Below are 27,486 nucleotides of genomic sequence, written 5' to 3'. Positions count from 1 at the left end.
CGAGAAGTGGAAGGACAGTGGTCCAGGCTATAGGCGGTCGGTGGCCCAACTGTTTGGGGAGGCTAAAGGGGGCGGGGTTAGGGGTGGGGCTTACATCCATAATTGTGTGACAACATAGAAAAAAAAAAGTAAAAAGTAAGTCACAATTAATACCTTTCATTAAATTTAGATATTAAATATGTATCGTATGTCAAAGAATAAAGTGGTTGCTCAAAGCATGTACTAACCACAATTGCTCAACTGCAAAACACTATGCACAAATTTGTGCAAAAACACACTCATAAACCTTACTGTACCATAACACTGGGCAGACCCTAATAAACCAATATACCACCCATACGGAAAATGCAGACCGTCAACAATATGAAACAAGGGATCATAATATCACAATTCTCATGTAGAGCCACAAAACACCCTTTTAGGGTGGAAAGTGTTCACAATTAGCTCCTTTTATGAATGACTATATGTAGATCCTTCAAGAGGTAGTGTGTCATGATTTTGGCTCTAAAACCCTTTCTGATGATTTGGTGCCACCTCAGTAAGGCCAATACACAATCTCTCCACTGCAAAACACTATACACAAACTTATGCAAAAGCACACTCATAACCTTACCAAACCATAACAGTACTAATTCCAAGGACAGGACAAGCTACAACCTTATGCATGGAAAGGCAGCACTGTAATTACACCGGGCTCTAAAAAGCAGTGCACAACCTAGTGAAACAAAAAAAACCCCAAAAGGGCTGAAAATACTACACGCTAGCAGAATACTGCACCTTGATCACATGAAAAACACATGACACAACAGATATGAAGGCAAAATACTAAACTGGAAAGTTACCTCAAGAAGTCAGACTCAGCATGCAGCAATACTAGAAAAATTGAAACTTACATGCAAAACATCACAGATGCAAATTTCCAAAAGCTGACATATTCCAGTTAATAAATTCTGAATAAAATACTTTTTTCTACCTTTGTTGTCTGATCATTTAGTTTTTCTATTCGCTTTGGTCCCAGTGTCTTCTGTTTTATGCAGCGTCTTCTTTCCATTTGATATTTTTTTCTCTCACCATGTCCACCATCCTCCTGTGTCCTTATGCGTCCTGTCTACCATCTGTAGCCCTGTCCCTATCCTTCAGTATCCTGATCCAGCTCTTAAATTCAACAGTTTTCCCTCCATCCATATCCAGCATTTCTCCTCACTCCCCTCCATCCATGTGCATATACTTCCCTCCCCTCCATCCATGTCCAGCACCTTCCTTCTTTCTCTCCTACCCTTCCATCCAGTGTCATCCCTCTTTCTCTCTCCATCCTTCCACCCATTACCCTCCCCCAATCCTTCCGTCCATTGTCTCCCTCTAGCTCCCCTTCCTTCTAGACAGTTCTCTCTCTTGACCCTTTTCCATTCAGCATGTCCTCTCTCACCCCATCCTTCCAGTGTCATCCTCTTTCCCTCCCTACCAGCATCTTCCCTCATTCTGCCCCCTCCTTCCAGCATTTTTCCTCTTTCTCCCTCCTTTCATCCAGCCAGCATTTCTCAGTCTGACAGGGTCTCCCCCAGTTTCTCCCCAGCAGCTTCTCTCTCTCTCTCCTGCCCATGTCCCCTCTTTCTCTCCCCATCTCTTTCTGGCTCTCTCCTGCTTTATTCCATGTCCCTGGCTCTCCCCTGCTCCTTTCCATGGCCCCTCTTTCTCTCCCCATCTCTTTCTGGCTCTCCCCTGCTTTTTTCCATGCCCCTGGCTCTCCCCTGCTCCTTTCCATGGCCCCTCTTTCTCTCCCCATCTCTTTCTGGCTCTCCCCTGCTTTTTTACATGTCCCTGGTTCTCCCCTGCTCCTTTCCATGGCCCCTCTTTCTCTCCCTATCGCTCTCTGGCTCTCCACTGCTCTTATCCATGCCCCCTGGCTCTCCTCTGCTCTCCTACCATTTCCCGCCAGTGACCACGTTCTCTTCTCTCCCTCCGGCCCGGGCCTCTTTGCTGCAGCGCTGACAGAAGAAGAAAAAGAAGCGCGGGGCCGCAGCAGCCTTCAGACATGCGCTGTCGGCTCTGCCGGTCCTCTGCCCCCGGAACGGGAAATTGACGACACGGGGCAGAGACCGGCAGAGCCGACAGCGCATGTCTGAAGGCTGCTGCGGCCCCGCGCTTCTTTTTCTTCTTCTGTTATGCTGGTTGTACGTCTCGTTCCTGGCTGCCACAGAAGATTTGGAATCGGGAGTCGTCTCGGGCTTCATTTAGAGAAGGAGGTAGGCGGGACCGTGGGGAAGGTCACAGCTGGGCATGGTCCAGGCTGAAAGAAGCTATAAATAGGGCCACGAACCTTTATGTAAGGAAAGTAAATAAAAGCAAGAGAAAAAGGAAACCGATATGGTTTTCCAAGCAAGTGGCTGAGAAAATAAAGGCTAAAGAGTTGGCGTTCCAGAAATACACAAAAACTAAAGAAAAGGAACACAAGGAGGAATACAGGATGAAACTGAAAGAAGCCAAGAGAGAGATACGTCTGGCGAAAGCGCAAGCGGAAGAACAAATGGCTAGAAATGTAAGGAGGGGTGACAAAAATTTCTTCAGGTATATAAGTGAAAGGAGAATGACTAAAAAGGGAATTGTGAGACTAAAAGATACTGCGAACCGCTATGTGGATAATGATGAAGAAAAAGCAAATTTGCTAAATAGATACTTTTGTTCTGTTTTCACAGAAGAAAATCCTGGAGAAGGACCGCGATGGACTGCAAAAAGTACAAATGAGATTGAAGTGGATAGAGCACCATTCACGGAAGAGAATGTGTATGAACAGCTTGAAAAGCTAAAGGTGGATAAAGCCATGGGACCGGATGGGATCCACCCCAGGATATTGAGGGAGCTCAAAGAGGTTCTGGCGGGTCCTCTTAAAGATTTGTTTAACATATCCTTGCAGACGGGAGAGGTTCTGAAGGATTGGAGAACGGCGGAGGTGGTCCCTCTTCACAAGAGTGGTGATAGGGAAGAAATTGGAAACTACAGGCCGGTAAGCCTCACTTCGATTATTGGAAAAGTAATGGAAGTGATGCCGAAGGAAAGGATAGTGAATTTCCTGGAAGCCAATAAGTTGCAAGAACCAAGACAACATGGTTTTACCAAAGGGAAATCGTGCCAAACGAATCTCATTGAGTTCTTTGATTGGGTGACAGGAGAATTGAATCAGGGACGAGCTATGGACGTAATCTACTTAGATTTCAGCAAAGCTTTTGACACGGTTCCCCACAGGAGGCTCTTAAATAAACTGGATGGGCTGAAGATAGGACCCGAAGTGGTGAACTGGATTAGGAACTGGTTGACGGACAGAAGCCAGAGGGTGGTGGTGAATGGAATTCGCTCGGAGGGAAAGGTGAGTAGTGGTGTGCCTCAGGGATCGGTGCTGGGACCGATTCTATTCAATATATTTGTGTGTGACATTGCCGAAGGGTTAGAAGGTAAAGTTTGCCTATTTGCGGATGATACTAAGATCTGCAACAGAGTGGACACCCGGGAGGGAGTGGAAAACATGAAAAAGGATCTGCGGAAGCTAGAAGAATGGTCTAAGGTTTGGCAATTAAAATTCAATGTGAAGAAATGCAAAGTGATACACTTAGGGAATAGAAACCCTCGGGAGATGTATGTGCTAGGCGGGGAGAATCTGATAGGTACGGACGGGGAGAGGGATCTTGGGGTGATAGTATCTGAGGATCTGAAGGCGACGAAACAGTGTGACAAGGCGGTGGCCGTAACTAGAAGGTTGTTAGGCTGTATAGAGAGAGGTGTGACCAGCAGAAGAAAGGAGGTGTTGATGCCCCTGTATAAGTCGTTGGTGAGGCCCCACCTGGAGTATTGTGTTCAGTTCTGGAGGCCGTACCTTGCGAAGGATGTAAAAAGAATTGAAGCGGTGCAAAGAAAAGCTACGAGAATGGTAAGGGATTTGCGTTACAAGACGTACGAGGAGAGACTTGATGACCTGAACATGTATACTCTGGAAGAAAGGAGAAACAGGGGTGATATGATACAGACGTTCAAATATTTGAAAAGTATTAATCCGCAAACGAACCTTTTCCGGAGGTGCGAAGGTGGTAGAACGAGAGGACATGAAATGAGATTGAAGGGAGGCAGACTCAAGAAAAATGTCAGGAAGTATTTTTTCACGGAAAGAGTAGTGGATGCTTGGAATGCCCTTCCGCGGGAGGTGGTGGAAATGAAAACGGTAACAGAATTCAAACACGCGTGGGATAAACATAAAGGAATCCTGTTCAGAAGGAATGGATCCTAAGGAGCTTAGCTGAGATTGGGTGGCAGAGCCGGTGGCGGGAGGCGGGGACAGTGCTGGGCAGACTTATACGGTCTGTGCCCTGAAGAGGACAGGTACAAATCAAAGTAGGATATACACAAAAAGTAGCACATATGAGTTTGTCTTATTGGGCAGACTAGATGGACCATGCAGGTCTTTCTCTTCCGTCATTTACTATGTTACTATGTTGTGTATGTTTGATATGTACACTGCTCTGGATAAGGGTGGTATATAAATGGTAATAAAATTAAATGACCCTTGCTTTAGAGGCCAGAAAGGGGGTGCTGGTGCATAGTTATTTGAAAGATTGGTTGACTGATATCTTGAGACCAAATGGTATCCTGAGGTCAAAAAAGTTGGTATAAAAAGAGGCAAATACAGCCTATGATCTCACTCTGAGCATCTATATCAGTTTGGAGATGCAAAAATCACTTTTACAAAAGACAGAAGTGCAAGAAGCTTTCACAATGAATGGCATGATCTCAATGTAAAGGCAAGAAAGAAAGGGTGTGGAGGAATATGTCAACACTTAGAGCAGCACACCGAGTAACAGAGAAGCCAGGGTTCAAATCCCACTGTGGCTCCTTGTGGTCTTGGACATGTCTCTTAGTCCTAGTCTCAGGTACCAACAGACTGAAAGCCCTCCACAGACAGTCAAATGCCTGCTGTACCTGAATTTAACGCTCCTTAAGCTACCACTGATGACAAGAGCTAAATCCAAATCTAAAAGCAGTTGTTCACACTTCAGCCTCATAGGAATCATTTGTCAAAAACAGTATCAGCCATGAAAACTGTTTTCTATAAAAACAGCATATACCAAAAAAAAAAAAAAATCCCTACCCAACCAATGTATTAGCGAGCTACAAAGCACAGACTGCAGGCATGTAAGGCCTGCCTACATTAGCATGTTACAAGACATCTTCTGTCCTCACACAAGAGAAAACAGCTTTTTGCTCCTAAATGTACAGCACTGATAGTGCCCTGGCAAAGTACACCTTTCTTCTCACAGAGCATTCAATGCTTAACCCTTGCAATACAGTAATAGCCACACACCTTGCAACATAGGACAGCAAGGCTGGAGAACTGGCCACTAGGGCCTCCTCTGTCATCTAAGATGCACAATAACACCCATCTGTGCACCATCTACCCTAACATTCTTCACATAGAGCTCCCTAGAAGTCATGTAGGAATAGGGGAGATCCTGCATTTATTGATACCGCTCTTGCTAAACTGAAGGATCCAGAAGGCAAATGCCAAATGATAATGTGGGCTATGCTGGGGAGAGGAGCTGGGGTTAGAATATAGGGTATCAATGATGTGTCCACAGTGGCACCATGTATTGTGCACCCTAAATAGTAACATAGTACCATAGTAGATGACAGCAGAAAAAAAACCTGCACGGTCCATCCAGTCTGCCCAACAAGACAACTCATGTGTGCTACTTTTTGTGTATACCCTACATTGATTTGTACCTATGCTCTTTAGGGCACAGACCGTATAAGTCTGTCCAGCACTATCCCCGCCTCCCATCACCGGCTCTGGCACAGACCGTATAAGTCTGCCCAGCACTATCCCTGCCTCCCACCACTGGCTCTGGCACAGACCGTATAATTCTGCCCAGCACTATCCCCGCCTCCCAACCTCCAGCCCCGCCTCCCACTACCGGCTCTAAATATTTTTTCCTGACACATCAAATAGATGTCCATATGTCTCTAATGCCCCCCGAATAGTTCTTCTTCATAAAATCCAGCATTGTTTTCCACCTGGAGGATCTAAATGTGATGTGACCCCTGTATGCACAAATGCATCACACATAATTAATGCACTAGTTAAATAGTTAATCTAAATAAAAATGAATTGATAAATAGAGTAGAGTATCTAAATATCAGTGAGAAATCCATGAGTGAGTGAGTCCGTCCGTTCCCCCACTGAGAAACCAGTACAGTCAAATTCAAATGTGGTTTGTAAATTCTGAGTATTAAGATAACAAACATACCCTGATTTATTTCATCAAGGTCATCAGGGGTGCATGAAGCAGATAAGGAATACTTTGCATGGATATAATAACTTACCATGCTTTTCTACTGGATTGATCTAGTTAGAAGCATCCTAAACAGGGATCTCATTATGCGTTCCTTCCAGTAAACAATGACGAGCTCTTTCCAGATAACATTGTCATGCATCCAGTTTCATACTCATTATATAGAAAGCCTTCACAAGCTGAACCACATGTAGTTCTGGTAGTACAGTAATGCACAAATAACGCACATATAAAAATGAGCTTGCATTTATCTATCAGTTGATTATTTTCTTGTACAAACTGACTGGTTCATAGCACATGTCACAGACAAAAGCTGTTGGTGACAGCGTCTTACCGTTAACAGTAACATGGATCTTGTCCTCTGCTGATACTGTCCTACTTCCTTTCACAGTGACTTTTACAATGTAATTGCCTTCATCACCAAAATTTAATTTATTGATCAGCAGAGATGCATTAGGTGGCATCAACGTGAACTTGTGGGGATATTCTAGGTCTGGTGTTATAGACTTATTCCAAGATTGGAATATATATTTGGGGAAGGACTGAGGTCTCTCAAGCAACCAAATGATCTGGATTTCTGAGGCAGTAGTAGTAGCATTGTAGTGGACAGGTAGTACAAGTGGCTCTCCCTCAATGCCATGGACAGTATGCAATGGTACCTTCAGTGTTAATGTTGAGCAGGTGCCTGAATCAAACAGACAAAACAAAACAAGGTTAGTATACAGCTTTTGTACTGCAATGCTCCTAATCTGTGAAGCCAGCATGCGCATAAGTTATCCCGATTTTCAAAGGAAAAGTATGCATATATTATGCCTTTGAAATTATCCCATCAAGAATACACACCTGTTATTTAGTACACACAAAACTGTAAATGTATTGAGCCTGATACTGAAAGGATTTATGCTCCTATCTTAGGGATCCTTTTACAAAGCAGCAGTAAGCTTACTGTGGGATGCGCTCAGGTGTCCGTCCTGTGGTAATTCTTTCATCTGCATGCACTAAAAAATATTTTTAATTTTCGCACAGAGGGGTTATCAGGGGACAGAGAGTGGGTGTTTCTGCACAAATCAGTTAGCGCATCTATAGTACTGCACGCTGAATAGCACAGGACTACCAGGGGAGCCCTTACCACCTATAAAATAGGAGGTAAGGGCTCCCACAGTAATTTTTTTAATACCCGCACACTATTGACAGCATTAGCACATAGCAGCTAATAGAAAATCAGACAATTTCTTGCTGCAGTAAAAATGGCCTTAGTGTGTGGGGATAAAACCCGGGTAAGGGCACATGTGCTGCCCCCATTGCATGTGTGCAGATTATATTAAGGGGTTCATTTTCGAAACAAGAAAAGTCTAAAAAGTGGGCTAAAGCAGCATTTGGACATTTTACTTGCCCATAGGAATAAAATGGGCTCTGCTGCAGATAACTCAAGCTAATCTTTAGTAAAAGACCCCCTCAAATTGCTATTTTCAAAACCTATTTTGCAGACATTTATCTATGCAATTTGTCTGCAGTATATCCAAACCACAAGGGAGTGTGTCAGGGGCAGGATTAAAGTGTTCCTAACACTTGTATGTTTTTCTGTCATAATGGAACAAAGCCAAAACCAAAATGTCCAGGACAAAAACTAAGACATTTTGAGCTACAAAAAGTGCCCTAAAAAACCAGATGACTGGAGGAATGAAGAAATTACCTCCCTTACTCTCCCAGTGATCACCGACCCGTCCCACCCCCCCAAAGATGTGAAAGAAACAGTACATACCAGCCTCTATGACAGCTTCAGATGCTATGACCAGGCCTATCAGAGCAGCAAGCAGGTCCCTGGAGTAGCTTAGTGGTCAGTGCAGTGCACTGTGGAGAAGGGGTCCCAGGTCTATAATCCACTTGTGGTGGAAAGTGTCAGCCCCCCAAAACCTACCAAAAACCTACTGTACCCAACTATACACCATTACAATAGCCCTTATAGCTGCAGGTGTTACCTGTATGTGGGTACAGTAGGTTTTTGGTGGGTTTTGGAGGGTTCCCCATACAATATAAGGTGGTAACAGTGAAATGAGTACCTGGGAGATTTTATGTGAAGTCCACTGCAGTGTCCACTAGAGTGCCCGACTGCTCTTCTGGGATATCTGCGTGGCCTGTGTACTAAGGATGCTGGCTCCTCCTACATCCCAGTGGCTTGATTATGTGCATTTTTCACTTGGATGGTTTTTTTTGGGGGGGGGAGGGGTTTCGAAAATGGACCAAAAAGATAAATGCACAGAACATAAAAGCATCCAGCAAGCGGCCAATTTCAAAAAAAAAAAAAAAAAGATAGACATTTTGCTGTTTCAAAAATCACAAAACATCCAAAGTCGGACTTAGACATCGCTAGATGACTGAGGAGTTAAAGGGGCAATCAGGGAAGACAAAGCCGTAGCAGAGAGATTAAATGAATTCTTTGCTTCGGTCTTCACCGAGGAAGATTTGGGTGGGATACCAATGCCAGAAATGGTATTCGAAGCTGACGAGTCGGAGAAACTTAATGAAATCTCTGTAAATCTGGAGGATGAAATGCGGCAGTTCTACAAACTGAAGAGTAGCAAATCTCCTGGATCGGATGGTATTCATCCCAGAGTACTGATAGAACTGAAAAATGAGCTTGCGGAGCTATTGTTAGTAATATGTAATTTATCCTTGAAATCGAGCATGGTACCGGAAGATTGGAGGGTGGCCAACGTAACGCCAATTTTTTTTAAAAGGTTCCAGAGAAGATCCGGGAAATTACAGACCGGTGAGTCTGAAGTCAGTGCCGTGCAAAATGGTAGAGACTAGTATTAAGAACAAAATTACAGAGCATATTCAAAAGCATGGATTAATGAGACAAAGTCAACATGGATTTAGTGAAGGGAAATCTTGCCTCACCAATCTACTATATTTCTTTGAAGGGGTGAACACACATGTGGATAAAGGGGAGCCAGTTGATATTGTGTATCTGGATTTTCAGAAGGCGTTTGACAAAGTACCTCATGAAAGACTCCAGAGGAAATTGGAGAGTCGTGGGATAGGAGGTAGTGTTCTATTGTGGATTAAAAACTGGTAAAAAAATAGAAAACAGAGAGTAGGGTTAAATTGTCAGTATTCTCAATAAAGAAGGGTAGTTAGTGGGGTTCCCCAGGGGTCTGTGCTGGGACCGCTGCTTTTTAACATATTTATAAATGACCTAGAGATGGGAGCAATTAGTGAGGTAATTAAATTTGCTGATGACACAAAGTTATTCAAAGTCGTTAAATCGCGGGAGGATTGTGAAAAATTACAAGAAGACCTTATGAGACTGAGAGACTGGGCGTCTAAATGGCAGATGACGTTTAATGTGAGCAAGTGCAAAGTGATGCATGTGGGAAAGAGGAACCCGAATTATAGCTACGTCATGCAAGGTTCCACGTTAGGAGTCACGGACCAAGAAAGGGATCTGGGTGTCGTCGTTGATGATAGGTTGAAGCCTTCTGCTCAGTGTGCTGCTGCGGCTACGAAAGCAAATAGAATGTTAGGTATTATTAGGAAAGGAATGGAAAACAAAAAATGAGGATGTTATAATGCCTTTGTATCACTCCGTGGTGCGACCGCACCTCGAATATTGTGTTCAATTCTGGTCGCCACATCTCAAAAAAGATATAGCGGAATTAGAAAAGGTGCAGAGAAGGGCGACGAAAATGATAAAGGGGATGGGACGACTTCCCTATGAGGAAAGGTTGAAGTGGCTAGGGCTGTTCAGCTTTGGAGAAAAGGCAGCTGAGGGGAGATATGATAGAGGTGTATAAAATAATGAGTGGAGTTGAATGGGTAGATGTGAAGCGTCTGTTTACGCTTTCCAAAAATACTAGGACTGGGGGCATACGATGAAGCTACAATGTAGTAAATTTAAAACGAATCAGAGAATTTTTCTTCACTTAACGTGTAATTAAACTCTGGAATTCGTTGCCAGAGAATGTGGTAAAGGCGGTTAGCTTAGTGGAGTTTAAAAAAGGTTTGGACGGCTTCCTAGGGGAAAAGTCCATAGACCGTTATTAAATGGACTTGCAGAAAATCCACTAATTCTGGGATAGGCAGTATGAAGTGTTTTGTACTTTTTTGGGATCTTGCCAGGTATTTGTGACCTGGATTGGCCACTATTGGAAACAGGATGCTGGGCTTGATGGACCTTTGGTCTTTCCCAGTATGGCAATACTTATGTACTCATATGTACTAGAGAGATAAATACAATTGTCCCCTCAAACTGAGGCAAACACCAAGTCAAAACAAGCAGTAAGCTGACACACCAGCCTCAGAGTAGGCAGAATCGCTGATGTCTGTATTGTGTGTTGCTATTGTAAAATGGGGAATACACATGTGTTTTTCTGGCTACTCTAAACATGCCCATGACACACAGCTTTCCAAACTGTGCTTGCTCTGGCTTTCATATATGTAAATAGTTGCTTTCTAAATTACTATGTATACATGTAGGACGTTTACACATGTTGATGCCACTGTTTACACATATAAAAGCCACAGAAGCCTTTTAAAATAATAGCCATATCCTGTTGTGTACATATAAGTCCCCTATTATATAAACAAACAGTATCTGGCTTATTCTAAAATTTAGCATTACATCCTATTTTCATTAAATCAGCAAACCTCCCTGAACTCACACTTAGGGCTTTGCATTAGCTGTTAATATGTGAGCCGGTCGATATTGTGTATCTGGATCTTCAAAAGGCATTTGACAAAATACCTCATGAAAGACTCCAGAGAAAATTGGAAAGTCATGGGATGGGAGGTAGTGTCCTATTGTGGATTAAAAACTGGTTAAAGGATGGAAAACAGACAGTAGGGTTAAATGGTCAGTTTTCTCAATGAAGAAGGGTAGATAGTAGGGTTCCATGGGGGTCTGTGTTGTGACTGCTGCTTTTTAACATATTTATAAATGATCTAGATATGGGAATAACTAGTGAGGTAATTAAATTTGCCGATGACACAAAGTTATTCAAGAAGATTGTGAAAAATTGCAAGATGACCTTGCGAGACTGGGAGATTGGGCATCCAAATGGCAGATGATGTTAATGTAAGCAAGTGCAAAGTGATGCATGTGGGAAAGAGGAACGTGAACTATAGCTACGTGATGCAAGGTTCCATGTTACAAGTCACCGGCCAAGAAAAGGATCTAGGAGTCATTGTTGATGATACTTTGAAACCCTCTGCTCAGTGTGATGCGGCAGTAAAGAAGCAAATAGAATGTTTGGTTATTAGGAAAGAATGGAAAATAAAAACAAGGATGTTATAATGCCTTTGTATCATTCCATGGTGCGACCGCACCTTGAATACTGTGTGCAATTCTGGTCATCGCATCTCAAAATTTTTTTTAGTGGAATTAGAAAATGTACAGAGAAATGCAACGAAAATGATAAAGGGGATGGGACGACTTCCCTATAAGGAAAGGCTGAAATGGCTTGGGCTCTTCAGCTTGGAAAAAGGCGGCTGAGGGGAGCTATGATAGAGGTATACAAAATACTGAATGGAGTGGAATGGGTAGACATGAATTGCTTGTTTATTCTTTCCAAAACTACTAGGACTAGGGGCACGCAATGAAACTACAAAGCAGTAAATTTAAAACAAATCGGAGAAAATATTTCTTCACTCAACATGTAATTAAACTCTGGAATTTGTTGCCAGAGAATGTTGTAAAAGCAGTTAGCTCAGTGGGGTTTTAAATAGGTTTGGATAGCTTCCTAAAAGAAAAGTCCATAAGCCATTAAAATGGACTTGGAAAAATCCACTGCTTATTTCTGGGATAAGCAGCATAAAATGTATTGTACTGTTTTGGGATCTTGCCAGGCACTTGTGACCTGGATTGGCCACTGTTGGAAACAGGATACTGGGCTTGATGGACCTTTGTTCTGTCCCAATATGGCAACACTTATGTACTTAAGTATTTAGCTTATAACAGTTAATGTAGTGCCTTAGCTTATAACAGTTATATCAGCTGCCTTAACAACTAACGTGGCACTAGGTGAAGAATGGGCGGGATGCATACTTTAAATTAACACAGGAGGTTTTTACCATGTGTTAACTGTTAATGCAGCAGACAATGTGACGTATGTATAGCTAACTGCATGGCATTATCTGCAATGTGGTTAAAACACATTTAAAAATCTTTCGCTGAATGTGAGACTGCAGGAAATACCCCAATAGTTTAATTTAATTTTGGCATTTATAGTCCACTTAACCTTGTAGTTCTAGGCGGATGACAAAACAAACTAAGGAGAACAATTGTACATTGAAACTCAATTAAACCAAACTTTGTTGCAATGAAAACAAGATAAATAATGGTATATAGAGCATAAGGTAGATGTTGATACCTAAGAGAGTAATATTATAATTAAGGCTAAGTGTGTATGTTTTCACACCAGATAACTAAAGGTAGTTTTGAGATTAGTGTGGAAATTCATGTCATTACTTCAATATGATTGTTCGAGTTCTCATGTTAATACCTTTGAGAGGTCTTTGAATGTGAATTCTATGTTCCTGCAGTTTCTGGGTTGTGCTCATTTGTGGCCTATAGTGTTTGTGGAAGAGGCAGGTTTTTAATTCTTTACGGAAGGGCAGATAGTTTGGTATCTGTTTAAGCCTTATTGGGAGTGTGTTCCATAGTTCTGCTCCCTTGCCTATCAGAGTTGAATTGGGCGTTCTTTTGAGGTAGTAAATTTGTTTGTTTGGAGGTACCAGTCTAATGTTGGTTAAAGAACTAAGCCTTATTTTAGGTTGATAAACTTGTACAAACTTTTGGAGGTAGTTTGGGGCTATTCCATACAAGCATTTGAAGATTATGGTGAGTAGTTTGAACTCTATCCTTGCTTTGAATGGAAGCCGGTGTAGTTTATACAGAAATGGAGTAGCATGGTCTCTCCATTTTCCACTTCCTATTAGTTTGGATGCTGCGTTTTGGATTATTTGTAGCTTCCTTAATAGCTTGTCTGGATGACCTACGTACATTATAGTGCAGTAGTCTAGGACCAAGGTTTCTGCAGTGCACAGTATGTTAATTTTGGCAATTAACACATGGTAACTGCAAAACATTTACCAAACTTCATGGCTATTTTACTAAGTGGCAGCAGGGCTATTGTCCAAGTAGCGCATGGCAAAACAGCACTAGTGCCAGGTGTACTCAAGTGCCCGGTGGTGGTTTTACGTTTGCTGTGCAGCGTTTCCCACACCAGAATATAATTTTCTATTTTCTAGCGTGGGCGGCGGGGAGTAGGTGTCCCTGATGTTGCTCAAGCAGCGCTGTGCACTGCCCGATTACCGCTGGGTTAGCATATGAGCCCTTACCGCCTGCTAAATAGGTGGTGGTAAGGGCTCAGGCAGTAAATGGCTCTGCACCAATTGTATTAAAAGTGGCCTTGGCATGTGACGATTTCATGCACCCACCTTACTGCAGGCCCCCTTCATAAGGCCTTGGAATACTACACAGAAATAGCCCAGTTATCTCCAAAATGGAATTTATTTATTTTTGTTACATTTGTACCCCGTGCTTTCCCACTCATGGCAGGCTCAATGCGGCTTAAGTGGGGCAATGGAGGGTTAAGTGACTTGCCCAGAGTCACAAGGAGCTGCCTGTGCCTAGAGTGGGAATCAAACTCAGTTCCTCAGGACCAAAGTCCACCACCCTAACCACTAGGCCACTCCTCCACTAGTTCTCTAGGACAATAACTTTGTTAATATTTATTAAATGTGTTTGGACAAACCCAAGAGAAAATAAATGTGAAAACAAGAACTGAAAGATGACACAGGCAACTGAAAGAGTACTCTTGAACAACTGGTGTATACATATTGATTTATCGATAGCTGTGCTCCTCTGCTTGCAAACACTCAGTAAAGTGTTCAAATATGCTTACAGAATAAGGAAACTCACTGTTTGAACATCAACGCCCTAATCAAGTTTCTCTATACAGAAAGAAAGCAGAAGTTTAACTTTCATTCTGCTATAAAAATATGGAAGTGAAATCCTGCAAGAACAGCTGACCAAGCACTCAGGGATCTAAAAAAGCACAGATTGCTTTATTATGACATACAGTGAACTGTCATTTTTATTCTGGAATACTGTGGGAAAGAGAAAATGCCTGTGTTCATTTAAATAAAGGAAGTCTGTTCTTTGGTATTTGGATTTTAGAATTATATATATTTTTGTGCTTCATGAGCATAGAGCCAGGCCTAAGCAAATTTTAAGGTGGTAGTGTTGGTGGTATATCATGCATATCTTTGTGGGGCAGTTACTCCACAAAGAACTGTCCAAACATTTTTCATTCTGAGATAAAAAGCTCCATTTTGCATATGACGTCTGGATCAGAAAAGGAACAGAACATCAAAGTCAGAGTGTTAAAACTTTCTGGGTATTTTACGAAAGGCTTGGGATTATCTTTATCCTGGGTGATATGGCACACGTGTGGTGAACTTGTTCCCATTTTCAAACCTTTTGGATAAAGATAACTACATACATTTCCAATTTAGTCCAGGAGGTTATTCCTCTAGATGCTACTTTTATTCTCCTGGGAATGCCTTCACTACATTTAGTCTATTCTGAACTTTTAGACTTAGACTATTTATTTATTACATTTATACCCCACTCATAAGCAGGTTCAATGCGGCTTACATAGCTTTGTATAGAGATGACATGCTAAAGAAAACAAAGCAGTGATGAGGTGCAGGAATTGGGGAGGTGAATAGGGGAGGGGTAGAGGTGCATGGAGGGGTGAGGGATGATCATTGGACTAGTGGAATGGGGGAAAACTTAGTCTAGGTCCTTGACTTTGTCATATGATTAGGTGGTTAGGAAGGATCATTGGGATAGGCATGTTTGAATAGATGGGTTTTCAACGACTTCCTGAACGGTAGTGTAATATATGGTAACATATTAAATGTTTTTTTTCCTGGGGCTCTGGGGGGGGGGGGGCTGTTCCAGGGTTTTGGTGGATGCTGTTGGCTGGAAAAAGGTTTAAAGTTAGTTGGGAAATTTTTAATGGAGTTAGGTGAAGAAGGTGTGAGATGTTTCTTAAATATAGTTTTATTTTTCAAGAAATTGAACTATGATTAAGTGGGGATTGTACTATAAAATGTTCCTTGCTGTTTTGGGTACAAGTCAGGTTAAAATTTGACTTTAAAATTCTTTGTGTAGGAAGTTTTGCATTCCATTTCATCATGCTGATCAATCCATAGACTGGTGGGTTGTGTCCATCTACCAGCAGGTGGAGATAGAGAGCAAACTTTTGCCTCCCTATATGTGGTCATGTGCTGCCGGAAACTCCTCAGTATGTTCTCTATCTCAGCAGGTGGTGGTCACACACAGCAGCAGCTCTGGCTAGGCCTCCAAGCCTAATTTTTAGGTTTTGTTGAGTGCCTGGGGTTGAGGGCTCTTTTGAGCAAGTGCAAACCTGGTGGTGCCAGGTCCCTCCTTTTCTCCCCCCTCCCGCTGGCTCCGTTAAAAAAAAAAAATTTTGAATGTCTTTAAAGGCGTTTATTTCGACGTTTATTTAAACATTCATTGCAGCTACTCACTGGGACACCAGGTCGTTACAGCTCGGAGCGGAAAGCAGGTAATTTTTACCTTTTTATAGCGGGCAGGGGATCCCCGATTTATCTCCACGTGGCTTATGGCGTCGGAGGGCGAGGGCGTAAGGAGTCGCTCCCCGGATCGCTTGAGCGCTTCTAGAGGGGATGCGGGGGTCTTAAAGCCTGATTCGCCCTTGTTGGGTGACAGTTTCGTGACCGATGAATGTCCCGGTCCTTCATCCGGCGTGGCGGTTTTTCCCGCCATAAACGCCCATCCCCCGCTCCTCGCCTCCGCCATCTTGGCCGGCCACGCGGCTCGGACGGCTTCTTCTTGGGCCGCCCTTGAGGTTGGAGACATTAATGCCATGAACGCCCTTAATTTGGGCGACGGCACCAAAGCGGCTAAAGTTAAGCGCCGCTCTTCCCGCGCGGCTCCTTCGCGGAGTGTCGCGCCGGACGCCATTTTGGATGCGCAGCATGTTTCTCCCCCGCTCTTGCGAGCGCCGGTTGAGGGTGCGTCTAGGGCTGTTGCCAGGCTGCGGAAGTGCACAGTCTGGGGGTTTCTCCCCGAGTTTATTTTGCTGCTGCATCAGGCCTTCCTTATGCAAAACGCTGCCCCTACTCCCTCGTCTGGTAAAGAGGTTGAGGTTCACAGAAGTAAACGCCCTCGGGTTGATTCCCAGGCCGTGGAGGACTTTCTCTCCTCCGATGTAGATGAGGGCAGCGTATCTGAGTTCTCCCAACGGTCCTTTGCGGATTCCTTGGAGGAGACGGATCCCCGCTCGGATGGAGCGGATGACCCCTCTGCAGCGCGGCTCTTTAGCTCAGAGGAGTTGCCCAACCTGTTAGTGCAGGCCATGGGCATTTTGAAGATTTCCTCTCCGGAGGACGTCTCTCCCTCAGCCCCTGTTGGCTCTGCCATTATGCTGGGGACGAAACGCCCGCCCAGAACCTTCCACGTGCATGATGCCATGCACACCTTAATTTCGGCTCAATGGGATGTCCCGGAAGCGAGCCTTAAAGTGGCTAGGGCTATGTCCCGCCTATATCCTTTGCCTGAAGGCGAACGTGAGGCCTTTCTGTGGCCTACCGTGGATTCTTTAATCACTGCGGTGACTAAGAAAACGGCGTTGCCAGTGGAAGGTGGCACGGCCCTAAAGGACGCCCAAGACAGAAGATTGGAGGCGGCTTTAAGGTCGTCCTTTGAGGCGGCTGCTTTAAATTTGCAGGCCTCAATTTGCGGCTCCTATGTGGCCAGGGCATGCCTGACTATGGTGCAGCGGGCTTCCCCCTCGGATCTTTCCTTGAGGGCTGATTGGCCGGCCCTGGAATCGGGCTTAGCCTATTTGGCAGACTTGCTGTATGATGTCTTGAGAGCCTCAGCTAAAGGCATGGCTCAGACAGTCTCTGCGCGGCGCTGGCTTTGGCTGAAACATTGGTCTGCGGACCACGCCTCTAAGTCCCGCCTGGCTAAGTTGCCTTTTAAAGGCAAGCTGCTCTTTGGGGTCGAGCTGGACAAAATCGTGACCGATCTCGGCACGTCTAAGGGCAAGAAGTTACCAGAGGTCAGGGCTCGGGCTAGTACTCGCCCCGGTACCTCCAGAGGACGGTTTCAGGAAGCCCGTCGGTACCGCCCGGGCAGGTCGGGCTATTCTGCCTCCTCTTCCTTCAAGAGGAACTTCTCCCCCAAGCAGCATTCCTTTCGCAGAGACCGCCGTCCCGGAGGTGCTCCCTCCGGTCCTCCCCCAGGGTCTCGTACCCAATGACGGGGCCTTGGTCCACGCCCCAGTGCAGATTGGAGGACGGCTGTCCTCGTTTCTGGGCGAGTGGACCACAATAACTTCAGACGCTTGGGTGCTGGAAGTCATCAGAGACGGCTACAAGCTAGAGTTCTGCCGACCCTTAAGAGACGGGTTCGTTCTCTCTCCCTGCAAGTCTCCGGTCAAAGCTGTGGCAGTGCAGCAGACCTTGAACAATCTGATCCGCCTGGGTGCGGTCGTTCCGGTGCCAAAAAATCAGCTTGGCAAGGGACGTTACTCCATTTACTTTGTGGTCCCAAAGAAAGGAGGTTCTGTACGGCCTATCCTCGACCTCAAAGGGGTCAATCGGGCCTTGAAAGTGCGGCACTTTCGCATGGAGACTCTCCGCTCTGTTATAGCGGCAGTGAAGGCAGGGGAGTACCTGGCATCCTTGGACATCAAGGAAGCGTACTTGCATATTCCCATCTGGCCTCCTCATCAACGCTTTCTGCGTTTTGCAGTACTGGGCCGACACTTCCAGTTCAGAGCCCTCCCGTTCGGGTTGGCTACTGCTCCGCGGACCTTCTCCAAAGTAATGGTGGTCATCGCGGCCTTCCTGAGGAAGGAAGGAGTACAAGTCCATCCTTATCTGGACGACTGGTTGATCCGAGCCCCCTCTTATGCAGAGTGCGGCAAAGCTGTGAACCGGGTGGTTGCTCTTTTGAGCTACCTGGGGTGGATCATCAACTGGGAGAAAAGCCAGCTGCGTCCAACTCAGTCCCTGGAGTATCTGGGAGTTTGATTCGACACCCAAGTGGGCAGAGTGTTCCTGCCAGACAATCTGATTGTCAAGCTTCAGGCTCAGGTGGACCAGTTCCTAGTAGCCTCTCCTCTTCGGGCTTGGGACTATGTGCAGCTGTTGGGCTCTATGACGGCCATGATGGAAGTAGTGCCCTGGGCCAGGGCTCATATGAGACCACTACAACACTCTCTGCTGCAGCGCTGGACTCCGATGTCGGAGGATTATGCTGTGCGCCTTCCCTTGGACCCAGCAGTGCGCAAGGCGCTGAGCTGGTGGACGCAGACAGACAAGTTGTCTGCAGGAATGCCTCTGGTGACCCCCGAGTGGATTGTCGTCACGACGGACGCCTCTTTGTCGGGCTGGGGAGCCCACTGCTTGGGAAGGACAGCACAGGGGCTCTGGTCTCCTGCAGAGGCAAAGTGGTCTATCAACCTCCTGGGACTCAGAGCCATTCGGTTGGCGCTTTTGGAGTTCATCCCGGTACTGGCGTTGAAGCCAGAATGGGTCCTGTCGGACAATGCCACGGCTGTGGCCTATGTCAACCGCCAGGGAGGTACCAAGAGCGCCCCTCTAGCCAAGGAGGCCATAAATCTATGCCAGTGGGCGGAAGCGAACCTGGAACAGCTGTCAGCGGCCCACATTGCCGGAGTCTTGAATGTCAAGGCGGACTTTCTCAGTCGCCATACCTTGGAGCCCGGAGAGTGGCAGCTATCTGCTCAGGCGTTCTTGGGCATCACGAAGCGCTGGGGCCAGCCGAGCCTAGATCTGATGGCGTCATCGGCCAATTGCCAAGTGCCGCGCTTTTTCAGCAGAGGACGGGACCCTCGATCCCTGGGAGTAGATGCTCTTCAACAGTGGCCGACACAAGAGCTTCTCTATGTGTTCCCGCCCTGGCCCATGTTGAGCAGGGTGCTAGACCGGGTGGCAAAGCATCCGGGCCGGATAATCCTGGTGGGTCCGGATTGGCCCAGACGTCCCTGGTATGCGGACTTGATCAGGCCCTCAGTGGACGAACCTCTGCGACTGCCAGTGGAGCAGGGCCTGTTACATCAGGGGTCCCGTGGTGATGGAGGATCCCTCCCCCTTTGGTCTTACGGCCTGGCTATTGAGCGGCAGAGTCTGAGGAAGAAGGGCTTCTCAGACAAGGTCATCGCCACTCTGCTGAGAGCGAGGAAGCGCTCTACTTCTACTGCTTACGCCAGGGTTTGGCGTACCTTTGCAGCGTGGTGTGAAGCAGGTTCACTTTCTCCATTTACTGCTCCAATTTCTTCAGTGCTGGCGTTCCTGCAAGAAGGTCTGGAGAAAGGCCTGTCGCTCAGTTCCCTGAAAGTCCAGGTAGCGGCCCTGGCTTGCTTCAGGGGCCGCCTGAAGGGTGCTTCCCTGGCTTCGCAGCCAGATGTGGTGCGTTTCCTCAAGGGAGTTAATCACCTGCGCCCTCCTCTGCACTCAGTGGTGCCTGCGTGGAATCTCAACCTGGTGCTAAGAGCCTTGCAAAAGCCGCCTTTTGAACCCTTGTCGAGGGCATCTCTGAAAGACCTGACGTTGAAAGCAGTCTTTTTGGTGGCTATCACTTCAGCCAGAAGAGTTTCCGAGCTCCAGGCGCTCTCTTGTCGAGAGCCTTTTCTGCAGTTCACTGAGGCAGGAGTGACTATTCGCACAGTGCCTTCCTTCCTACCCAAGATTGTTTCTCGCTTCCATGTGAGTCAGCAGCTCTGTCTCCCTTCCTTTCGTAGGGAGGACTACCCAGAAGAGTATTCTGCTCTCAAATTTCTGGATGTGAGACGGGTCATCATCAGATACTTGGAAGTGACCAATGATTTCCGGAAATCGGATCATCTGTTTGTCCTGTTTGCAGGTCCTCGTAAGGGTCTGCAGGCTACTAAGCCTACAGTGGCAAGATGGGTCAAGGAAGCCATTGCAGCGGCTTATGTGGCCGCGGGGAAGGTGCCGCCTATCCAGCTGAAGGCTCACTCCACTGGAGCTCAGGCGGCCTCGATGGCAGAGGCCGGGTCCGTCTCCTTGGAAGAGATTTGCAAGGCGGCAACTTGGGCGTCGGCCCATACCTTCTCCAGACATTACCGCTTGACTGTGGCTGCTCGGGCGGAGGCCCGGTTTGGAGCTTCAGTGTTGCGATCAGGGATTGCTATGTCCCGCCCTGGGTGAGTACTGCTTCGGTACATCCCACCAGTCTATGGATTGATCAGCATGATGAAATGGAAGGTAAAATTAGGTTTCATACCTGATAATTTTCTTTCCATTAATCATAGCTGATCAATCCATAGCCCCTCCCAGATATCTGTACTGTTTTTTATTCTGGTTGCATTCAGGTTCAAGTTTAGTCTTCAGTTACTTCAGAAAGACTTCGTGTTCAAGTTTTTTCACTTGGATTCTTCAAGAGTTGAGACGAGTTTGTGTTACAGTGAGCTGCTGCATTCCTCTCCCCTCCGTTTTACGGGGCTGGATTGAGATTTAAATTCTGCCGGCACTCCCTCCCGCTTCATGCGGCTGTAGGGCAGCTTTGTACCCTTCCCGCTTCGGCGGTGTTAGGGTCAGTCAGCTCCTCCCGCGGTTGCGGTTGCAGGATAAGCCAGATCCCCCCGCATCGGCGGGTGTGGTGTCCCTCCCCCGCTCCGTGGGGATGAGCTGGACGGATTCCCCTCCCCCACTTGTGTGGGGATGAGCTGGGTTAATTCCCCTCCCCCGTTTCGGCGGTGGTGAGCTGGGCAGAGTGTCCCTTTGTGGGTGTAATTCTCTAAGTGCTGAGTCCTGCGGATGGAGCTTTGATATCGACATACTGAGGAGTTCCGGCAGCACATGACCACATATAGGGAGGCAAAAGTTTGCTCTCTATCTCCACCTGCTGGTAGATGGACACAACCCACCAGTCTATGGATTGATCAGCTATGATTAATGGAAAGAAAATTATCAGGTATGAAACCTAATTTTACCTTTACTTCTATGGGGGGAAGGGACAGTCAAGATTCTAAACAGCTATAAGAAAAAAAGCCAGTCTTTAGCTGACAAGCTGATTGGTTGAGTGATGTCATATGTTCCTCTAGGGGGGGGGTGAGTTGCCGGGGAGACTGCTGAGCAGTGTTGCCAGGTGGGCGGTTTTACCGCCCAATTGGGCGGTTTTCCGCGACCCACCGCGGGAAATTTTTGCCCGCGGCGGGTTGCGGTTTTTTGGGCTGTTTTTGGCCTTCAGGGCGGTTTTTTCGGCCGCGGGGGGCGGGGTTAGTGACATTTTTGGGCGGGGTTAATGACGTTTTGGGCGGGGTTAGTGACGTGGGAGGCGGGGCCGATGACGGGGAGGCGGGGCCGATGACGGGGAGGCGGGGCCAATGACGTGGGAGGCGGGGCCGGTGACGGCGGGGGCGGGGTTGATGACACGGGGGTGGGGGTGTCAGGGGCGGGGTTTGTGTTTGGGCGGGTTTTGGGCTGTTTTTTGGGCTGGATTGGGCTGGAAAAAAATTTTCCACCTGGCAACCCTGCTGCTGAGTGAACTGAAGATAGAGCAGGGAATGACTGGGAAAGAAACGTGTGCTGAGTGTGTGAAATGTAAGAAATAAAAGTATATTTTATGAGTTTAAAGTGAAAAATGTGACATTGAAAAAGGGTACTTTGATATTGAAAGTGAGCTGAGGTGAGTGTGAAGGGTGTTTCAGAGATAGAACTGGGTTCCAAGAGATAAAAAGTGAGTTACAATTTTGTGTAAAGAGAGTCTGTATGCTAAGGTATTAAGTGGACACATGGCTGCCTACTCTTTTTAGAATAGGGAAAAACAGTTGAGACACAGGAGTGTGGCAGACTGTGATTTCTGCTGGTAGTTATACTAAGTGAAAGAAACTATAAGGGTGTCAGGGGAAGAAATGTGCTAGAATTTAAAGGGTGATTTAAGGGGAAATTGAAGGTGAATCTGTTATTTGGAGAAAGAAACTTTTAGGCTGTGTCTGTGGAAAAGGTGTGTTTGTGAGAGTTCTGAGTTCAGTGCAGGGTTTGGAAGCAGACTGCAGATTAAAGAAAATCCAGCACTGCTTTTGTATGGGTGTGCTGTATGCTCCAGATTGATCTGATAGATATGCAGGGTAATGTTATGTATTTGAGTGGGGCTTGTGAGATGAAATGTTGTAACATCATTGGAATAGGGACTGTGTACTGTGTGATGGTTCTGAATGCAGTGCTGAAGCCTGCTGGATCATTTTAGACTAGGGAAACAACAGTGAGAAATAGGCTGTGAAGTGAGAACTCCTTTAACTTATTTATTTCAATTAGAGAGTTTGGCCACAGTATTGAGAATTGGTTAATAGTCACCAGAGTGGAGTCAATTCCTGGACAAGCAGGGAGTTTAAGGGCTTTGCCTCCATTTATTTTCTTTATAAGTGAGGTTTAGGGAGAAGAGATCGGTGAATTATCCTCTGCCAGATTTCCAGCTGAGCTCCAACGCAAGAAAGACCTCACCTAATAAATTCAACCACAGCTAAGTGACATTTGCAAAGGGTGTTGAAGGACATATACGTTTTTTTTGGTTTACAACATTTTATGGGAAAACTAAAGAACAGAACATCAAATATAAAAAAATCCGTGTTTTCCTGACTTGCCTAAGTGTTCTGGGTTCAAGTGAGATCCTTGCACAAACATCCATAATACCTATAAAGACTCAAATTCTGACATCATAGCAAGGAAAGAGTATTAAAACAATATCTGATTTTGATGAAAAAGGCAATTTAAATATTTATCTGAAAAGGTCCTTTTCTGCCTTTTTAGGTGATTTTGTTGAAAGAAACAGAAAAGTTAAGGGTATACATGTAAAACTACATTTGAATGTTGAATATGTTATTGCAGTTCTATTGCTCTTTTGAGCAGGGACCGTCCTTAGTTATTAATTTGTACAGCGCTGCGTAACCCTAGTAGCACTCTAGAAATGTTAAGTAGTAGTAGTAGTATTAAGCCACACACTAATTGTGAATTTGAGTTTATTTGAATGAAAATTTGTTTGCATTTGTATTCAATAAAGAAAAAGATAATTTGCAAATCTGAAGGTGCGGTTCTTCCAGTTCAGGAACAAATCCTAAATTTAGCTTTTTTCCTCCTTTATTCTTTGAGAGTAAAGGACGAGGTTAGTTTATTTGTTTCACTCCCTCGGCTGTGAGTGTATGTTCCCTGGATATTCGCCACAACTACAAACATCAGGTATCTGGGAGCACATCACTACAGTCCAGCCGAGAGGGGTGGTAACAGTAGAAGGTCATTGATTGAGTGAATTGACCGAGGAAGAGCGTTCCAGAGTAGGCTGCCTGCAAAGGAGATCTGGATCTGGGTGTCGTCGTCGATAACACACTGAAACCTTCTGCTCAGTGTGCTGCTGCGGCTAAGAAAGCGAATAGAATGTTGGGTATTATTAGGAAAGGTATGGAAAACAGGTGTGAGGATGTTATAATGCCGTTGTATCGCTCCATGGTGCGACCGCACCTTGAGTATTGTGTTCATTCTGGTCGCCGCATCTCAAGAAAGATATAGTAGAATTGGAAAAGGTGCAGCGAAGGGCGACTAAAATGATAGCGGGGGATGGGACGACTTCCCTATGAAGAAAGACTAAGGAGGCTAGGGCTATACAGCTTGGAGAAGAGACGGCCTGAGGGGAGACATGATAGAGGTATATAAAATAATGAGTGGAGTGGAACAGGTGGATGTGAAGCTTCTGTTCACGCTTTCCAAAAATACTAGGACTAGGGGGCATGCGATGAAACTACAGTGTAGTAAATTTAAAACAAATCGGAGAAAATTTTTCTTCACCCAACGTGTAATTAAACTCTGGAATTCGTTGCCGGAGAAAGTAGTGAAGGCGGTTAGCTTAGCAGAGTTTAAAAAGGGGTTGGACGGGTTTCCTAAAGGACAAGATCCATAAACCGCTACTAAACGGACTTGGAAAGATCCAAGATTCCAGGAATAACATGTGTGGAATGTTTGTACGTTTGGGAAGCTTGCCAGGTGCCCTTGGCCTGGATTGGCCGCTGTCGTGGACAGGATGCTGGGCTCGATGGACCCTTGGTCTTTTCCCAGTGTGGCATTACTTATGTACTTATGTACTTATGATGTATAGAAGGACTTGTACTTGAGTCCTTTGCAACTGGGGTAATGTAGGTTGAAGTACGACCGCGACGATTCTGGCATGTTTCTGGTTGGACGGTCAATCAAGTTGATTATGTAGTTTGGAGCTTCTCCATGGACAATCTTGTGGATCATTGTGTGGGATTGGAAATGTATTTGTTCTCTGATAGGGAGCCAGTGAAGTTTCTCGTGAAGAGGGGTTACACTCTCAAAGCATGATTTGCCAAAGATGAGTCTAGCTGCCGTGTTTTGGGCACTACAGCAGTTGAATTCCTTCAACCTCTTAGATGGCCCATGAGGTGGGTATTTAACCTCTATCAGTCGCCCTGAGCAGGTTGGGCTTTAGGTGGCACATCACTCCAGCACTTAGAAATGCCTTCAGTATGTAGTCTGGCTTCCTCCAGCTGCATAGCCTATTGTCATACTGTGCCGGGTTCAAACATGTTTCTCTATTCTCTATTGCTTCTCTACCATCATTGGCTCCCTGTTGATTGTTGTTTTAAATTCAAGATCCTAATGCTCACTCATAATGTGGTGCGCATAGATATCCTGTTGTCCTTCTCATCCCTCTTGGGCCCATAAAAAACCATTTCATCATCTTCGCTCTTCTACCAAATTACTTCTTGCAGTTCCTGGATTGGCTCAAGCTAGATTAGATTCCACTTGTCAGCTGGCATTTTTTTTTCTTGGCACCGATTTTTTGGAGTTCATTATTCCATGCTCTTTGCACTGAACCATCATGTGCTAAATTTAAAGCCACCCTTAATACAATACAGGGGACTTACTGTCTGCATCTTACCCAACATTTACGGCCAGATTCTATACATGTGGTAACATTTCCACTAAGTGTATTCTATAAGCGACACCTAGATTTATTTATTTTATTTATTTATTTAGATTTTGCTCACACCTTTTTCAGTAGTAGCTCAAGGTGAGTTACATTCAGGTACTTTAGATATTTCTCTGTCCCAGGAGGGCTCACAATCTAAGTTTGTACCTGAGGCAATGGAGTGTTAGGTGACTTGCCCAAGATCACAAGGAGCAGCAGTGGGCCTTGAACCAGCCACCTCTGGATTGCAAGACCGGTGCTCTAACCACAATTAGGCACAGTATACAGAATATGCTTAGTTGATATTCCAGCACTTAAACTATGCACGTCCATTGTCACCAATGAAAATGTGGCATAAATCCCTGCACATAGATTTATGCGCACTGGGCCATATTCTTAACAGCGTGCAAAAAGTTTTAGAATGCCTATGAAACACCAATCTCCCTGCCCACAGCTATGCCCCTTTTGAACTATGCACTTTAGAATTTAGGTGCAGTTCATTACAGAATCCGCTTAGCAAGTTATGCACGTATATTCTAATTATTGCCAATTAGTGATCATTATTGCTTTTTGTGTGCTCTTAAATATACTGATTGGTTTGTTAAACTAATTAAGCTACACACATTGTTATAGAACACGCTTGGATTTTGGCACAGATCTCTAGGTGCATTATATAGAATCTGGCCGTTAGTGTAGATTACAATAAAACAACTTAAAGGGAAAAGTCATCCTCAATAAGAACAATATGAATTCAAAAGGCATAATGCACAATAGATACTCAGCTACTCATACCTTTAAAAACCTTTTGAATTAGAAAGCCTTCAATAGTTTCCAAAACCTGAGATACGAAGATTCTAATCTGATATTTGATGGTAAAGAGTTCCAAAGTTAAAACTCATCTATTTGGACTCACAATGAAACCAAATCAAACCAAACCGTCCCGAAGTAAAACTAAGACATTTTGAGCTAGACCTGTTTTTATAACAAATAAGGCACAAAAAGGTGCCTTAAATGACCAGATGTCCACTGGAAGGACTCAGGGGTGACCCCCAATACCCCGCCCAGTTGTCAATGACCCCCCTCCCACCCCCCAAAAATGTAAATAAAAATATGATTTCCCAGCCTCCATGACAGTCTCAGATGTAAGAGCAAGGTTTATTACAGCAGCATGCATGTCCTTGGAGTAGTGCAGTGGTCAGTGCAGTGCACCATGGCTTGGGAGACTCCAGATCCCTATCTCCTTCTACCTGTCACATTTATGGTGGAAACTGAGCCCTCCAAAACCTCACCAGAAACCCACTATAACTACACATAGGTGTTCCCTTCACCAATAAGGGCTACTGTAGTGGAGTACAGTTGGGGGTGGTGGGTTTCTTGGGAGCTCAGCAGACAAAATAAGGGAGCATCAGTGAGATGCATATCTGGGAGCATGTTTTTGAAGTCCACTGCCGGTGCCCCCTAGGGTGCCTCATTTATCTCCTGGGATGTCTGGGTGACTAGTGTACTAAAAATGCTGGCTTCTCCTACATCTCAATGGCTTTGATTGACCAAAAAAACAAAACGTTCAAATCACAAAACAGTGTTCAAAACAGTATTTTAGGGGGAACAAAAATAGACATGTTTCTTTTTTGAAAATGACCTTTTCTATTCAGAGTTTGGACGTATTTTGCAAAACATCCAAAGTCAGACTTAGGCTAGGATACAGAGAGGGGCATTTTCAATATGATGTCTATTTGTACTGTTTTTAGTTTTCTCCTGTGCTGTTCGACTATGGCACACCTTTCCTTACCCTTGGTTACTTTAGTTTGTAAACCCCTTTGATGTACCCTACTACAAGTATTATAGTAGATACCTAATAAACGTCAACAGATCCTGTTCTAAAATACTAGCAGATCTTGAGACAACCCGACATGGACATCTCTATTCCGAATGGTTTGTCCTTTCAAAATCTGCTGCCACATTCATTAAGCTTTTCAGTAACTAATATCAAGGAAAAACACAGTTTGTACAGAAAACAACAAAAAAAACCACCCAAGAACCAAAGCAGATCTGCTATAGGGATGCCAGGCATCTGTTTTCTATTCAGAAAGATTGTAAGTTGAGAGAATTCATAACAAA

General features: G+C 45.1%; 1 protein-coding gene across 1 annotated transcript in view; it reads right to left on the bottom strand.

Annotated features, from left to right (window-relative positions):
- HEPACAM2 (HEPACAM family member 2) overlaps positions 1 to 27,486 on the bottom strand; it is a 144,180-nt gene that overhangs the window by 83,461 nt on the left and 33,233 nt on the right. The window contains 1 exon segment of the mRNA XM_030200453.1: positions 6,667 to 7,017. Coding sequence (XP_030056313.1) covers positions 6,667 to 7,017 — 351 coding nt within the window.

This window comes from Microcaecilia unicolor, chromosome 1 (genome assembly GCF_901765095.1).
Source record: "Microcaecilia unicolor chromosome 1, aMicUni1.1, whole genome shotgun sequence".
In the NCBI taxonomy this organism is placed as follows: domain Eukaryota; kingdom Metazoa; phylum Chordata; class Amphibia; order Gymnophiona; family Siphonopidae; genus Microcaecilia; species Microcaecilia unicolor.
This window is presented reverse-complemented; position numbering and strand designations above follow the sequence as displayed.